At 37.0% G+C, this 16,339-nt stretch overlaps 1 protein-coding gene and 1 pseudogene across 1 annotated transcript; both read right to left on the bottom strand.

Annotated features, from left to right (window-relative positions):
- Nucleotides 1-4,449: 4,449 nt before the first annotated feature.
- On the bottom strand, nt 4,450-5,378 carry LOC122682482 (annotated as a pseudogene).
- An 8,789-nt stretch (nt 5,379-14,167) lies between these two features.
- LOC122683196 (olfactory receptor 4C46-like) lies at nt 14,168-15,100 on the bottom strand. Its single transcript, XM_043886811.1, has one exon. It carries the CDS (start codon nt 15,095-15,097, stop codon nt 14,168-14,170), a length of 930 nt encoding a protein of 309 aa, XP_043742746.1. The 5' UTR covers nt 15,098-15,100.
- Between the last annotated feature and the right edge of the window lie 1,239 nt (nt 15,101-16,339).

The following is a 16,339-nucleotide window of genomic DNA, read 5'->3' as shown; positions in this document are numbered from 1 at the left end:
GGCATCACCGACTCAATGGGCATGAGTTTGAGTAAACTCCGGGAGTTGGTGATGGACAGGGAGGCCTGGCATGCTGTGCTTCATGGGGTCGCAGAGTTGGATGCGACTGAGCGACTGAACTGAACTGAACTGAAACAAATGACAGGAGTGCATTCCAAAACAGAAATATTGAAGAACATGTAACCGGAATCTAACTGACATCTTAGATCATGCACTTAAGTGCTGTGAGAGATGGCCAAGGCAATGATGATTGAAAGGCAGCATAATTATACTAATCAATATTTATTGATATAGGGACTTGATGGACTATCTATCCATTTCCCTGTCCATATACATATATACACACATATATATGTTGTATATGTATATATATTTTTACATGTGCACACGTATAAATAATATTCATACATTTAATTAGTTATATAATGTACATATATGTTCATTAACTATAATTCTAACAATTATGTGAAAAATATAATATATATACCCAATATATATATATATATATATATATATATATATATATATATATATATAAACTTGCAATTATTTTCTCTCATTCTAAGGGTGTCTTTTTATTTTATGGGTTCCATTGTAGTGCAAAACCTTTAAAATTTAATGAGGTTTCATTCATTTATTTTTGTTTGTATTTTCATTCCTCTAGGAGGTGGATCCAAAAAGAACTTGCTGTGATTTATGTCAAAGAGTTTTCTGGTTATGTTTTCCTCTAAGAGTTTTATAGTGTCTGGCCTTACATTCAAGTTTTTAATCCATTTTGAGTTTATTTTTGTGTATGGTGTTAGGAAGTGTTCTAATTTCATTGTTTTGTATACAACTGTCCAGTTCTCCCAGCACCACCTGTTGAAGAGACTGTTTTTTCTCCATTATATATTCTAGCTTACTTCGTCATAAGTTAGGGGACCACAGGTGCATGGGTTTGTCTCTGTGCTTTCTATTCTTCTTTCATTGATCTCTGTTTAAACGCTGAAGAGGATATGAAGAAAATGGATCCTTCCAACACTGTTGACAGGAAGGTATATTTTGCAGCAGCTATGGAGAAGTGTATGAAGTTTCCTTCAGTTTGGTTCAGTCGCTCAGTCATGTCCGACTGTTTGTGACCCCATGAACCGCAGCACGCCAGGCCTCCCTGTCCATCACAAACTCCCAGAGTCCACCCAAACCCATGTCCATCGAGTCAGTGATGTCATCCAACCATCTCATCCTCTGTCGTCCCCTTCTCCTCCTGCCCTCAATCTTACCCAGAAACAGGGTCTTTTCAAATGAGTCAGTTTTTCACATCAGGTGGCCACAGTATGGAAATTTCAGCTTCAACATCAGTCCATCCAAGGAATATCCAGGACTGATCTCCTTTAGGATGGACTGGTTGGATCTCCTTGCAGTCCAAGGGACTCTCAAGAGTCTTCTCCAAAACCACAGTTTGAAAGCATCAATTCTTTGGTACTCAGCTTTCTTTATAGCCCAACTCTCACATGCATACATGACTGCTGGAAAAACCATTGTCTTGACTAGATGGACCATTGTTGACAAAGTAATGACTCTGCTTTTTAATATGCTGTCTAGGTTGGTCATAACTTTCCTTCCAAGGAGTAAGTGTCTTTTAATGTCATGGCTGCAATCACCATATGCAGTGATTTTGAAGCCCCAAAAATAAAGTCATCCACTGTTTCCACTGTGTCCCCATCAATTTGCCATGAAGTGATGGGACCGGATGCCATGATCTTAGTTTTCAGAATGTTGAGGTTTAAGCCAACTTTTTCACTCTCCTCTTTCACTTTCATCAAGAGGCTCTTTAGTTCTTCTTCACTTTCTGCCATAAGGGTGGTGTCATCTGCGTATCTGAGGTTATTGATATTTCTCCTGGCAATCTTGATTCCAGCTTGTGCTTCCTCCAGCTCAGCGTTTATCATGATGTAAGCTAAAAATAGAACTACCACATGACCCATCAATCCCACACTTGTGCATACCTCTAGGAGAAAAACAATTTGAAAACGTACATGCACCACAATGCTCATTACAGCACTGTTTATAATAGTCAGGACATTGAAGCAATCTAAATGCCCATCGATAGAGAAATGGATAAAAAAGTTGTGGTTACAAATATGCAATGGAATGTCACTCAACCATGCTGTGCTGTGCTTAGTTGCTCAGTCCTGTCCGACTCTTTTTAACCCCACTGACTGTAGCCCACCAGGCTCCACTGTCCAGGGGATTCTCCAGGCAAGAATACTGGACTGGGTTGTCATGCCTTCCTCCAGGGGATCTTCTCAACCCAGGGATCGAATCCAGGTCTCCCACATTGCAGACAGATTCTTTACTGTCTGAGCCACCAGGAAAGCCCTACTCAGTCATAAAAAGAACAAAATAATGCTATTTGAGTCAACATGGATGGACCTAGAGATTGTCATGCTGAGTAAAGTAAGTCAAACAAAGACAAATATCGTATGATATCACTTATATGTGGGATTTTTAAAAAGAGGGTATAAATGAACTTATTTATAAACCAGAAGTAGAGTCATGGATGTAGAAAATAAATTTATGCTTACAAGGGAATAAGGAGGGGCAGGGATAATTTGGGAGCTTGGGATTGACATGTTCACACTACCATATATAAACCAGGTAGCTATAAAGGACCTGTTGTATACACAGGGAACTACTCAATACTCTGTTATGGCCTATATAGGAAAATAATCTAAACAAAAAGAGTGGATATGTGTATATGCATAACAGATTCACTTTTCCATATACCTGAAACCAACAGAACATTGTAAATTGACAATGTACCAATATATTTTAAAATGTCAAAACAACACACACACATAAAGCCAATGCTTATGGATATCTTCAGTTTGATTTTCCTTCCATTATAACTGTAACTTGTATTCTCTAAATAAAATAAAATATTGCTGGCAAACATATGTGGTGGCCATTAATTAAAAATAGAAATTTTAGTAAGTATATTTAATATTCATTTATGTAACAATAGCACATACTATATTTCATTATGAATGCAATCTTGAACCCTTATGACAAGCCAATAACATAGAGATTATTTTAATTTCCATTTGATAGACAAACATTGAGGCCTAGAAGTCCATCTATCTTTCCTGAAGTTACAGGTCTATGAGGTGATAGAACAAGGATTTGGATTCATAAAGGCTGAACCCAAAGCTAATGCTCTTAATCATTATATTCTACTCCCCATTTCAAAGCTAGAATAAAACCAGTTCATGACCACTTCATCAGTTCCTAATGTTTCCTGTGTTTTAGTTCACATTGTAGATGTTTAAATAAAGTGGATTAGAGGCATTTATTATGTATTAGAGATAAGGAAGACATCTGAAACTGTTTTGAAACCTTCCTTCTTATATTTCTTATATTTCTCAGCAAACAATCTCCAGGATGGGTTTACTCTGGGAACTTCAGAAAATTGCTATTTGTTCTGAATTTGCTATTTGTGCTTTTGAAAGACATATTCCACTTTATAATATATTTGAGACATAACTGAGATAGCAAAAAAGGGACTGGAAATATCAGGAATTCTACTTCTTCCTGAGAGAAATGAAAGTATACTTAGAATTGAGAGTTTCTCCTTTAGGTGAATCACTTTTGAGGGCAGATGACTATTCACAATTATACACTCTGTTTATATTAATAACATCTTCCAAAAATCATTTAAAATCACACCATTTCCCCTATTTAATTTGGCTGCAAATACTTCTGAAGCACATACAAACTTCTAAGTTTTCTTTCCCTGTATAACATTTGTTCTATTATCTAAACTTTATGTTTTCATATGCATGTGAGCATATTTTCTTCTCTTATATCTCCTACATTTGTTCATCCATTCAGTGATCTGAAGTACAAATAACCACAAACCCCTGTATAGTAAGTGTATGTGTCTGTGACTGTTTGTTTACTGGCATGAGGGATATTTAGACTAGATGAGCTTGTAACAAAATTATGACACTTCTATTCTCTTTTATACATATGGGCCTCCTAATGCATCACAGTAAACTTTTGAGTTGCCAGTTTAGACACTGAACTTTGCAATGTCCCAAAAAGTACAAATGCATGAGAATTTTTTTTTAAATGCTGTTTTTGCTCTGTTGGTGATGTACAGGGAAGCCTTGTGTCCTGCAGTCCATGGGGTTGCAAAGAGTCGGACACAACTGAGCAACTTAACAGAACTGAACTGATTGAAAAATAAACTCTGGCAGGGGATCATGATTAGAATTGGCAAGTTTGGTCCATGTAAGAATGAGAAGCTTTGGTATTCATCTTGCCTGTGAAATAAAAAAAAAAATAAAGCAAAGCATACTTTGATTTTTTTATGCTATTCCCACAAGAGTCAAGCATTGCCATATATGTTAATTTGTACAGATTCACTAAAACCATGACTCAATTAAACAATCAATCCAGGCCCACAATTCATCTTTTGCTTTCTGAGGTAATTCTGGCATGCCATAACTTTCTCATGGCATTTTTCACTTCTGCATTCCTCAATGTGTAGATGAGTGGATTGAGGAAGGGTGTTCCAATCATGTAAAATACTTCCAACATTTTGTCCATGGGGAATGTGGTTGGGGGCTGAGTATATATAAATATACATGAACCAAATGATAAGACAACTACAATAACATGGGAAGTGCAGGTGGAGAGGGGCTTTTTCCTCTCTTTTGCACTGTGGTTCCACAGCGAATGCAAGATAACAATGTAAGAGATCATCAGAATAATAAAATTGCTTGCACAAAGTGCCCACTATTAATCACCATCAGTAAGTTCATCACATAAATATCCATGCAGGCAAGTTTCAACAGTGGCTGCATATCACACCAATAGTGATCAATCAAATTGGATCCGCAGAAGGGCAATCTCAAGGCCAGAATAATCTGAGCCACAGAATGTGTAAAAGACCCTATCCATACAAGAACAATCAGGATGATGCAGACATGCCGGCTCATGATGGTTGCATAATTCAAGGGCTTACAGATAGCCACATACCGATTCATGGCCATGAGGACCAGGACAAAAATCTCCATGCATCCATATAAATACAGTGCAAAGACTTGAGTCAGGCACTCATTGTAAAATATGCTTTTCTTTGCAAACAGGGCATCCACAATTAATCTCTGGGCTACTGAAGTTGAAAAGCAGGTATCAACCAAAGACAAATAAAATAGGAAAAAGTACATGGGGCTCCCAAGTGTACGGCTGAATTTTATGGTCGTAATAATAAGCAAATGACCCATCAATGTTCCTACATAGAAAATGAAGATTACAAATACCATTTTCTGTCTCTTAGGATCTTGAGTCAATCCTAACAGTATGAACTCCATTACACTGTTATTTTGCTGCATTGTTTCATGTAGTGAGGGCAACACTCAGATAAGAAAGTATCTGCAAAGGAGAAAAACAGAAAGAAAATGACATGAATGCTATATGTGTGATAAGTCACTTTAGTCATGTCCCACTCTTTGTGATCCCATGGTCTGTAGTTGCCAGGGCCCTCTATCCACGGAATTCTCCAGGCAAGAATACTAGAATGGATTGCTATTTCCTTCTCCAGGGGATATTCCTGACCCAGGGACTGAACCAGTGTCTGTCTCCTGCTTTGGCAGGTGGGTTTTTTTACCACTAGCATGATAGAGCCCTAATAGGTACACATGATCATGGACTGCCACCTTCCAATGCATAATCATTTACTGCAATACAATGCTTTATCTGAATTAAATGGAATTCATAATACTCATTCAGCATGTTTCTTAAATGCATCTGAAAATAATAATGTAAGAAATTGAAAATAGTAAGTAAATAATTCTTCAGATGCCATGAATATTAATTTGAGTTATTTCACAAGAGTGAATAACTTTTTCAGCTGAAGGTTATCTTCAATTTCTATCAAGGACATATTGATATTAATGTTCCCCATTGCAGAAGTAGAGAAACAGTTTACCTAATTTACTCAATATGCTGTCACATCTTCAACAAAATGTCCAGTGATAAAATACTCTTCTAGTCAATATTGCTTTGAGTAATGATTGTCTAAACATTTCAGAATGTCTTTCATAAAAAAACCTGAAGATTCTTGAGAATCTCTTGGACAGGAAAGAGATCAAACTAGTCATTCCTAAAGGAAATCAGTCCTGAATATTCATTGGAAGGACTGATGCTGAAGTTGAAGCACCAATACTTTGGCCACCTGATGAGAAGAACTGACTCAGTGAAAAGACCCTGATGATGGGAAAGGTTGAAAGCAGGAAGAGAAGAAGATAACAGAGAATGAGATGCTTGGATGGCATCATGGACTCAAAGAACACGAGTTTTAGTAAACTCTGGGAGATGGAGAAGGACAGGGAAGCCTGGTGTGCTGCAGTATCTGCAGTCGTAAAGAGGCGGATATAACTCAGTGCCTGAACTACAGGAGAGCACACACACAAATACATGCACACGCACACACTGCATTCACACAGACACACGTGACAGACTGAGTGGGGAGAAATAGAAAGCATACAATTTCAGCAGTGAGCTCACAGCCAGTTGATCCAGCCTATCATTACATTTATTTGAATCTGTTGCCTTGACTAAGTTTAATTTTTACTTTACTTCTTAAACCTGTCTAGTTGTTTACAATTTTAATATTTGTCAATTTTAATGTGGTTTCTTTAGTATTTTAAAGTCTTCATTGAATTTATCACAATACTGCTTCTGTTTTTTGTTTTGTTTTTCCTGGCTGCAAGGCTTGTGCAATCTTAGCTCCTGACCAGGAATTGAACCCACATCCCCTACATTGGAAGGCAAAATCTTAACCACTGGACCACCAGGAAAGTCTCCAGATGTTGACAATCTTAAATTCAGCTCTTATTTATTTATTTATTTTAATTTTAGTCTTTAAATTATACTATGTTGTTCAAAGTTAAATTTGAACTCAGAGATTCACCATCTCTTAAATGAAGGAAAAATTTCAAAAATGAACATATGCCATATTCAGAACTTTTTAAAAATATTTCAGGCTTATGGTTAAGTACTAGGAATTTATAAAGTGGACCCAGAAAGCTACAAGCAATACCTGTAATTTTTTCAGTAGAATTCTTGTAATATATATTTTCAATGGCTTATATTGTTACCTCAAGTAAAGGAAGGCAAAAATAAAGAGAACATTTTTTCATATCTGGCTATATGTGAATCACTGAAAAATTTGTCTTATGTGTCTTTATAGTCTCCAAACAAACAGTCAGTAACAAATTATATATGTCCAACTGGTAAAGTATATTTACAACTTACATGCCAGACGAAAGCATAATTTTAAGTATAAATAGATTTCATTTATTCATCTTAGAAAAGCACAGTAAAATAATTAATGGGCAAAAGAATCCATTTTAACAAAGGCTCTTCTTGTGAAATACAACTAAATATAGATAATTATGCTTAATTTCATTCACAGTTAAATACATTCAAATTGAATAACATTTTAACCCATTTTTGAATAAAGCAATCTTTGTGATGCAGTCTGTTGATGTGTAGTGCTGACAAGTTGTGGGTTGTAGTCAATTTACACATTTTTGGTAGGAGGCTAAGAGGGCTCAGTCTCTTAGGAGATAATTTTCTTTTTTTAATTAATTTATTTATTATTTTACTTTACAATATTGTATTGGTTTTGCCATACATTGACTTGAATCCTCCACGGGTGTACATGTGTTCCCCATCCTGAACCCCCCTCCCACCTCTCTCCCCATTCCATCCCTCTGGGTCATCCCAGCGCACCAGCCCCGAGCACCCTGTCTCATGCATCGAACCTGGACTGGCGATTCGTTTCACATGTGATAATTTACATGTTTCAATGCCATTCTCCCATATCATCCCGCCCTCGCCCTCTCCCACAGAGTCCAAAAGACTGTTCAATACAACTGTGTCTCTTTTGTTGGCTCGCATACAGGGTTATCGTTACCATCTTTCTAAATTCCATATATATGCATTAGTATACTGTATTGGTGTTTTTCATTCTGGCTTACTTCACTCTGTATAATGGGCTCCAGTTTCATCCATCTCATTAGAACTGATTCAAATGTATTCTTTTTAATGGCTGAGTAATATTCCATGGTGTATATGTACCACAGCTTCCTTATCCATTCATCTGCCAATGGACATCTAGGTTGCTTCCATGTCCTGGCTATTATAAACAGTGCTGCGATGAACATTGGGGTGCACGTGTCTCTTTCAATTCTGGTTTCCTCAGTGTGTATGCCCAGGAGTGGGATTGCTGGGTCATACGGCAGTTCTATTTCCAGTTTTTTAAGGAATCTCCACACTGTTCTCCATAGTGGCTGTACTAGTTAGGGGATAATTTTCAACATCTATAATATTACAACTGCACTCAGCATATGGGTCTAGTGATTCCATTGCCTACAGATACTTTTACTCACAGGATCAAAGACCATCATTACAACCTTTTCTCTGAGAGCAAAAGATGAGAATGGTCTTAAAATATATGTGAAGGGAACTGAATAAATAAGAGGTGGCAGTTTTATTTATACCAGTTGTTGGTTAACTCATTATTAGGAGCATAACAGGGACTTCCCTGGTGGTCCAGTGGTTAAGACTTTGACTTCTAATGCAAGGAGTGGGGGTTTTATCCCTGGTCAGGTAGCTAAGAACCTGTATGTCTCATGACTAAAACATAAAAAAAGAAGAAATATTGGAACAAATTCAATAAACATTTAAAAAATGGTCCACATCAAAAAATACATTTTAAAGTAAACAAAATAAGGTGACAGCACTGTATGCTAGGAAGTTAAGTGTTAAGTAAGGACAGGAATTTTTGTTCATAAACAACTGAATTTGAGTGCCTAGAAAAGAGCAGGGTCTTAACCAGTATCTGTTAAGTGAATGGAAGCTTTAAGAAAATAACCTATATATACAGTCTAGTAGGGTTTCACACTATACTATATTCAGATGCCATTGAGGTTTTTAAGATCTTACCATGTTTGTAGGAATTTATGCAGAAGTTAGGATGTTCACTTGTTGTTTTTTCATCCCAAGGTAATTTGGACACCCTTGACTCAAATGAAAAATCATTTTAAATGATCTTAAAAACCTGTTCATCTGGAACAGGAATTCTTTGATCTCACAAGGAGACTTAGGTCCTCGCCAGCATGCCAAAAGACAGACTAAGTGGATTCCAGATTCATCCCACACTTTCTGAAAGCCACTCTCACACAAGACTTTGACCAGGGAAGTACTTCTCTTTTGCCTTCTTGGAGGAGTACATAAATATGAATGATACAAAATATAGAATTCTGCAGAAGGTGATTCCCTAAAGTGCCCCTTCCCTTCCAATTAAGAGAAATGAACCACATGTGATAAACAACTTAATTTTCAATTTGTCTTATTACCTATGGAAAAAATATGGCTTATACCTTCAAATAAAGATGTTTACATGGGCCCTAAGTGTCATCTTTGGACTAGAATTAAAACAAAGATGGTCATCCAGAACACAGGTCTTGTTTACTGATAACATTCTTCAAGTAATGAATCAGGACTTCTTAAAAAAAAAAACTGGCAGATTCTAGGTCTGCAGCAAGGAATGTAAACATGAACCAGAGCAGCAACAGAAAGTAAGGAAATCCTAAAGCACACACATCTGCACAGTGATGAGAATAAGCCAAAGGAACACAGAAGTCAAAGAAAAGATGTCCCCCGTGCCCAAACTGGAAAAAAACATTTCAGCAACAAAGCAAATAACAGACAACTGAAATATAATCCAAAGTATAAAATAAATACCCATGAGTTATAATGATATAAATAACTGTACCAATTACTAGATGGAGGAGAATACACAAAATTCCAAATAATGTATGCAGATACTTTGTACTCAGTTGCTCCAATTTTTCAGTGTCAGCTAAGCACACATCTAAGTGACTTCATTCCGAAGACAACACTATGGAATTAGGGAAAGGAGTAAATTTATAATGAATAAATGTGGCAAATACTACCTGAGTCAGATGATCAAATTTTTTTTTTTTTTTTTCAGATGATCAAATTTAACACCAACAGTGGCAGGTCACATTGGGAGTATGTACCCACTGATATGATATGATGAAAGTGGAACTTTATGTCTCTGGTCTTTCTCCCAATAACCATAACCCTGCTCTAATGGCCCCATGCAAAATTTTATACAAAGTATCTGCCTAGTCCTTAAAACTATCAAGGTCAAAGTCATCCAAAACAAGACAAGTCAGAGAAACTTTCATTTTTGGAGGAGCTGGAGAAAACTTAACAACTGAATGTGAGATGGTTTCCTGGATCAGATTCTGGAGGAGAAATACAGCATCAATAAAAACTAATAAATCTAATTAATTTACAGATTTTAGTTAAAAATAATGTAATATCAGTGGTTAATTAGTTGTGACAAATGTACCATACTAACGTAAGATGAATACAGGTGAAACTGAATATCAGTCAGTCAGTCAGTTCAGTCGCTCAGTCGTGTCCGACTCTTTCTGACCCCATGAATCGCAGCACGCCAGGCCTCCCTGTCCATCACCAACTCCCAGAGTTTACTCAGACTCATGCCCATCGAGTCAGTGATGCCATCCAGCCATCTCATCCTCTGTCATCCCCTTCGCCTCCTGCCCCCAGTCCCTCCCAGCATCAATATAGGGTATATGAAAACTGTTATTTTTTTTTACAACCTGCCTATAAATATAAACCACTTATAAAATACAAAGTTTATGAAAAATGAATGGCCTATTTTAACTCATCCTCATATTTTCTGTTGTAGCATGTGTTAGAGACCCATTCTTTTTAAGTGTTGAATCATATTGTTTTAACTGTATACCACATTTTGTTAATCTGCTCATGTGTTGACGGGCACTTAGGTTCCTTAACAATTTTGGCTGCTCTGAGTAGTGCTACTACCCTACGAATATCTGAATTCCTGATTTCAATTCTTTTGGGAATATGTCCAGAACTGGAAAAGCTGGATCATTGGGTAATATTATTTTTCACTTATTCAGGAATGTAACACTGTCTTTCACAATGGCTGCAGTTTCCTCAACCAATGCAGGGCTAGTCCTTCAGATAGCCGATGAGAGGTCAGGTCCTCTGGCTGGGGGGAGATCTCTTCTATTGGCAAAGAAGACTTGGTTTTCTTTTGTTCCCTCTTCCTGGGTTACTCAAACCTCCGGTGATCTATGATAGAATCTGGATTTCATCATGCCTCTTCTTTCTCAAATCTTCATTTTATATATGAAATTATTTTGCTTATATCACTGGAATATTTCTGGAACCCTTCTGTATTTCTCCATTTTACTTTGGTTTTCTTAGGTGCAAATGCAGAGAGGGAAATTTATAAAAGTAATTTCTAAGGAGAAATGTTGAGGGAAGCTGTCTCTAGTACAGGGGGAAAGGAATAGAGTCTCAGTTAGTGTTTGGATTTACCCAGGAACCCAGAGAGGTCTGCAGTATTTATTGTACTGTGATACTGGTTCCACCTTAAGGCAAGGAGACCAGCCTTTCACCCCCAATCCAGTCATTTATTGGCCAGTGGTGGACCCTGGGATGGTGAGAGTAATCCCCAGTGAAGCAGTTCCAATTTTCTCTGGTGCAATTGTACAGAAAGGATGGGGTTGTGAGTTCTTAGCTGCTCAGCCATATGGCAGCTACTCCTGGGTACACCGGCCCAGTGAGAGAGGTCTGACCGGGTGCAACTTGGCCACCACATTCTGTGTCATCACTGGTTCCGCCACAGCTCAAGCCTCTATCCTGTCATACCCAGATAATTATAGTAACCTTCTAACTGCCCTATTGCTGCCTGTCTTGCTCCCTTCAATTTATTTTCTGTACTGTATCCGGAGTCATCACCTAAATCTCCACTTTAACTGCATCATTTGCTATCTTAAAAGACCATTCAGTCTTTTCCACATAGTACATAGCATCAAGCCTTGACACAATTATGAGACCCTTCTTTAACTTCCCTATGTCTACCTCTTGCTATTTTCACTTTATAAGCTAAATGCCCAGCATGTTTCCTGGCATATAGCAGGAATACAATAAAAAAATTAAATGAATAGCTGATTTCACAGCTCTATCAAAATTATTAGGATTCCTGCATTCTTATATTCACCTTCTAGCCTTTGTTATATATTCCATCTCCAAGAACACCCTTACTTCAGTTGGTGCCTGTTTACTCTGGAAACATTTTCTCATACTTTGAGTTTCATTTTTGACATTTTTTTCACTCTGTAGACTTTCTGATTCCAAAGTCTTTGTTGTATATCCATCAAGCATGCTTTCATAGCATCCCGTGTTTCCACTGTCTTATTTTTTGTAAAACTGCATTGTAACCACCTATACTTTTGGGGGTCTCTCAGTGGTCCTAAACTTTGAGAAGGCGTCTCTTGAATTTCTCTTTATCACTGCTGCTGCTGCTGCTAAGTTGCTTCAGTAGTGTCCGACTCTCTGCGACCCCATAGACAGCAGCCCACCAGGCTTCCCCATCCCTGGGATTCTCCAGACAAGAATCCTGGAGTGGGTTGCCATTTCCTTCTCCAATGCATAAAAGTGAAAAGTGAAAGTGAAGTTGCTCAGTCGTGTGCGACTCTTCGTGACCCCATGGACTGTAGCCCACCAGGCTCCTCCGTCCATGGTATTTGCCAGGCAAAAGCACTGGAGTGGGGTGTCAGTTCCTTCTCCACTTTATCACTGAAACCCAAGCAAATATTAATGTGCTTTATTCATTCCTTGGACCCAAAACTATTTGTTGTTTAATGAATGAAGGATGAAAGTGATAAATGGAATACATTTATACTGAAATTACTTCCTATGTAACTGAAGCTACTTATTAAAAAAAAAGAAAAACTTTTCATAATATAATGTTACCCAAAAGCAAACTGATTCACAGATAACAGAAAAAGTCCACAGTAACACAATAATGAAATCTTGGTAATAGCACAAAGAATAAAAGGTAAATAATTTGCTCATTTGATTACAGAAACAGCTTTAGTTTCTTTCTTTTTCATAGTGTAAGTGGGAATAAATAAAAATTGTGGTTTCCAAGGAGATAAAACTAGAATTCATCCCAGACTCTGAAACATGTAAAAGTAGAAAAAATTTCCTAATCTCTTTCACAACCTTATTTATCTTCATTTTATTAGTGTTATTCATCTCTCTTTACACTTTTATTATTTATTCAGAATTTATTATGAACCAGACATTGGGCTAATTGTAAAAAAAATGTTAGCAAGTAGGCAATACTTTATGGAGTATGACTATTTATATACTTAATAAATTGAAATTCCCATCTGACATTAAATCATATTTTATTTGAATCATCCATCCTTCTGATTCCTTATCAGGATAAGATGGTTACATGAGTGATTCGAAGTGATTCTGAATGCAATAGGAAATTTTGAAATATGGTATATCACTTATTACTTAGATGTTAAATGGTCCATTGCTTTTATATTCCTAGAATAGTTACACACCACAATAACACACTACTTGACATAAAACCATCAGCCATGACACATAAAAAATGGTCAGTATTATTAATTAAAATCATTAGCATTTATTCATATATAACAACAACTAAGTATACATATATACATTATGCTAGTATATATGCTAAGGTATAATATATATCTATATCAATATATATTTCACCAGAACTGTTTCTATAAATGTTAACAAATGTAACTATGTTGCTTGTTGATCATTATGGCCTGGTCCTGCCTCACAGCATTTAAGAACGTGGTCTGACAGTTCAGGTAGGTTCTGGTTACTGGTTCCTCGGTATTTTTGCTTTGAAACATATTTATTGCCATTTGTTGACTCACTTGTAATATGGCGATAATAACTATGTCTACACTTTGGATTGTAATTGAAATGATGAATAAATATCAGCATATTTTGTTACTTTTGTTTTATTAGAAAAATAGTTTTGAATCCATAAACATTAATGAAGTTAGATAAATAGGTAAAAATTTGGTAGTTTTCCAAATTGGCAAAAGCCTATTTTTTGGTCCCATTTCTACACCAGTTTATTCTGCCCACTTTGTAGAATTTATAATTTATACTAGTTTCTTTCTTTGGTCAAAAATATACTTTTGAACTTTGCCTCTGTTCAATTGACTTTGGTGTCCTGGTACATTTATATTACATCTAAAATAGCTTTCCGACTAAACAATTTCCAAATGGCATTTTTCATCTGGTCATTTCTCAAGGTATAGATTAAGGGATTTAACATGGGAGTTATCATAGTGTAGAATACAGCCACTGCTTTATCAATAGGTAAAGTAGCTGCAGGTCTCATGTACACAAATATGTAGGGCACAAAGAAAAAGATGACCGCTGTGATGTGGGACATGCAGGTGGAGAGGGCTTTTTGCCTCGCCTCCAAGCTGTAGGTCCTCAGGGTATGCAGAATGACCACATACAAGCCCATCAGGAGGAGGAAGTTTAACAGACAGATGAACCCACTGTTGGCAGCAACAAAGAGCCCTAGAGTGTTGGTATCATTGCAGGCAAGATCGAGCAAGGGGTTCAGGTCACACATAAAGTGGTCTATGACATTAGGACCACAGAAGGGTAACCTGAAGATGAAGAGAATCTGAATGGTTGCATGAAGAAAGCCTCCCACCCATGCCACTCCCACTAGCAGTCCACTCAGCCGCCGATTCATGACGGTCGTATAGTGCAAGGGCTTGCAGATGGCCACATAGCGGTCATAGGCCATCACAGTGAGCAGGATGACATCAGTACCTCCAAAGAAATGTTCCCCAAATATTTGAGTCATGCATCCATTGAAGGGGCTGGTTTTCTTCTCATAGAGTGAATCTATAATGAGTTTAGGGGTATTGACACAGGAGTAGCAAGCATCGATAAAAGAGAGATTAGCCAGGAAAAAGTACATGGGGGACCCCAATAATGAGCTGGTGGTGATGGTGACCAAGTTGAGCACGTTCCCTACCATAGAGACAACGTAGACGACCAGAAACACAGCAAATATGACTTTCTGCATCTCCGGATTCTGTGTGAGTCCCAGTAGAATAAACTCTGTTACATTATTCCTTTTCTCCATGTATCTAATATTATGGTTAATTACATTACATGAAAAAAATGTCACTTTTTCATAATGCAACCTTGAATTCTTTATCTCCGGTAATAAATACCTAAATTCTATTGAGTTCTGTAACCTTATGAGTTTATTTGAGATAAAAAAAAAAAAAAAAAGAGCTTCTGATATCTTGAAAAATTGCTCAAATTCTTTTCTAGGAGAAGATAATGCTTAGAATCATGAGGAACTTAGTGAACACAGAGGCAAGAGGGGATCTGTATACACTGAATCACGTAAGATGACTTAGGGCCTTAGTAGAAGGAGTAGGTCTCATGTATAGTGGCAACTAAGCCTGAAAAAAGAAATAGAAAGTGGATGCAAAGGCTATCAATTCAAAGTTAAAGAGTTTTCCTTTTAATCTTAGAAAATGAGAAACCAGGGAAAGTAACTGGAATACTAGTGGAAGGATGAAGAAGCATTTGAGAAAGAGGGAATGCTGGATATAACTCTAATAGAGGTCTTTGTGTGATTTTTATGAAACAGGTTGAGGTTCAGAAAAGTGAAGGAGAACAGATAAGGCAACCCCAGGATCAGACTAATTGTAATAGGTGGCATAAATTGTAACAGAGCATTGCTGATGAGAAGGAAATGAAAGAACACAGTTACTGTAATCAAATGAGCATTGTGTTGCCTAATTCCAGTAAATTTATAATGCTAGCAAACATACTTTCAATGACTGACATCATCATGCATGATAGCAACCTATGTGGATAGTATTATTTCATTTTTTGCACAGGATTAAAAAATTGTAAAGACTACTTTTAGTCATAATAATAATCATTAACTAAAACTTAATGAATACTGACTGTGCTTCAGATTTTTAACTCATGTTCTATATTATGTCATAATAAACAATATTTAACTAGTAAACTCTTTTGATATGACCATGATGACTTGAATTACTTTAATAACTTTAGAGACAAGTGTATATCAGGCAAATAACACAAGAACATCCACACATCCACACACAATATACCTTTTTTGAATCCTCAAATGTTAGTCAATTAATGAGTTTTAGTAAGCTCCAGGAGATGGTGGAGAACAGGGAAGCCTGGCATGCTGCAGTCCGTGGGGTCACAAAGAGTTGGACGTGACTGAGCAACTGAACAACAGAACAATAACATACGGTGCTGCCTTCTTTGTAGATCCATTTTATTTTTGTGTCCCCTTAGCCTTTTTGTTCTCTCTCCAAGTCCCCTATAAAAT

Source organism: Cervus elaphus, chromosome 24, assembly GCF_910594005.1.
Source record: "Cervus elaphus chromosome 24, mCerEla1.1, whole genome shotgun sequence".
NCBI lineage: Eukaryota > Metazoa > Chordata > Mammalia > Artiodactyla > Cervidae > Cervus > Cervus elaphus.
This window is presented reverse-complemented; position numbering and strand designations above follow the sequence as displayed.

Coding starts and splice junctions, on each gene's coding strand:
- LOC122683196 (XM_043886811.1), bottom strand. CDS start 15,097: ATGGAGAAAAGGAATAATGTAACAGAGTTTATTCTACTGGGACTCACA.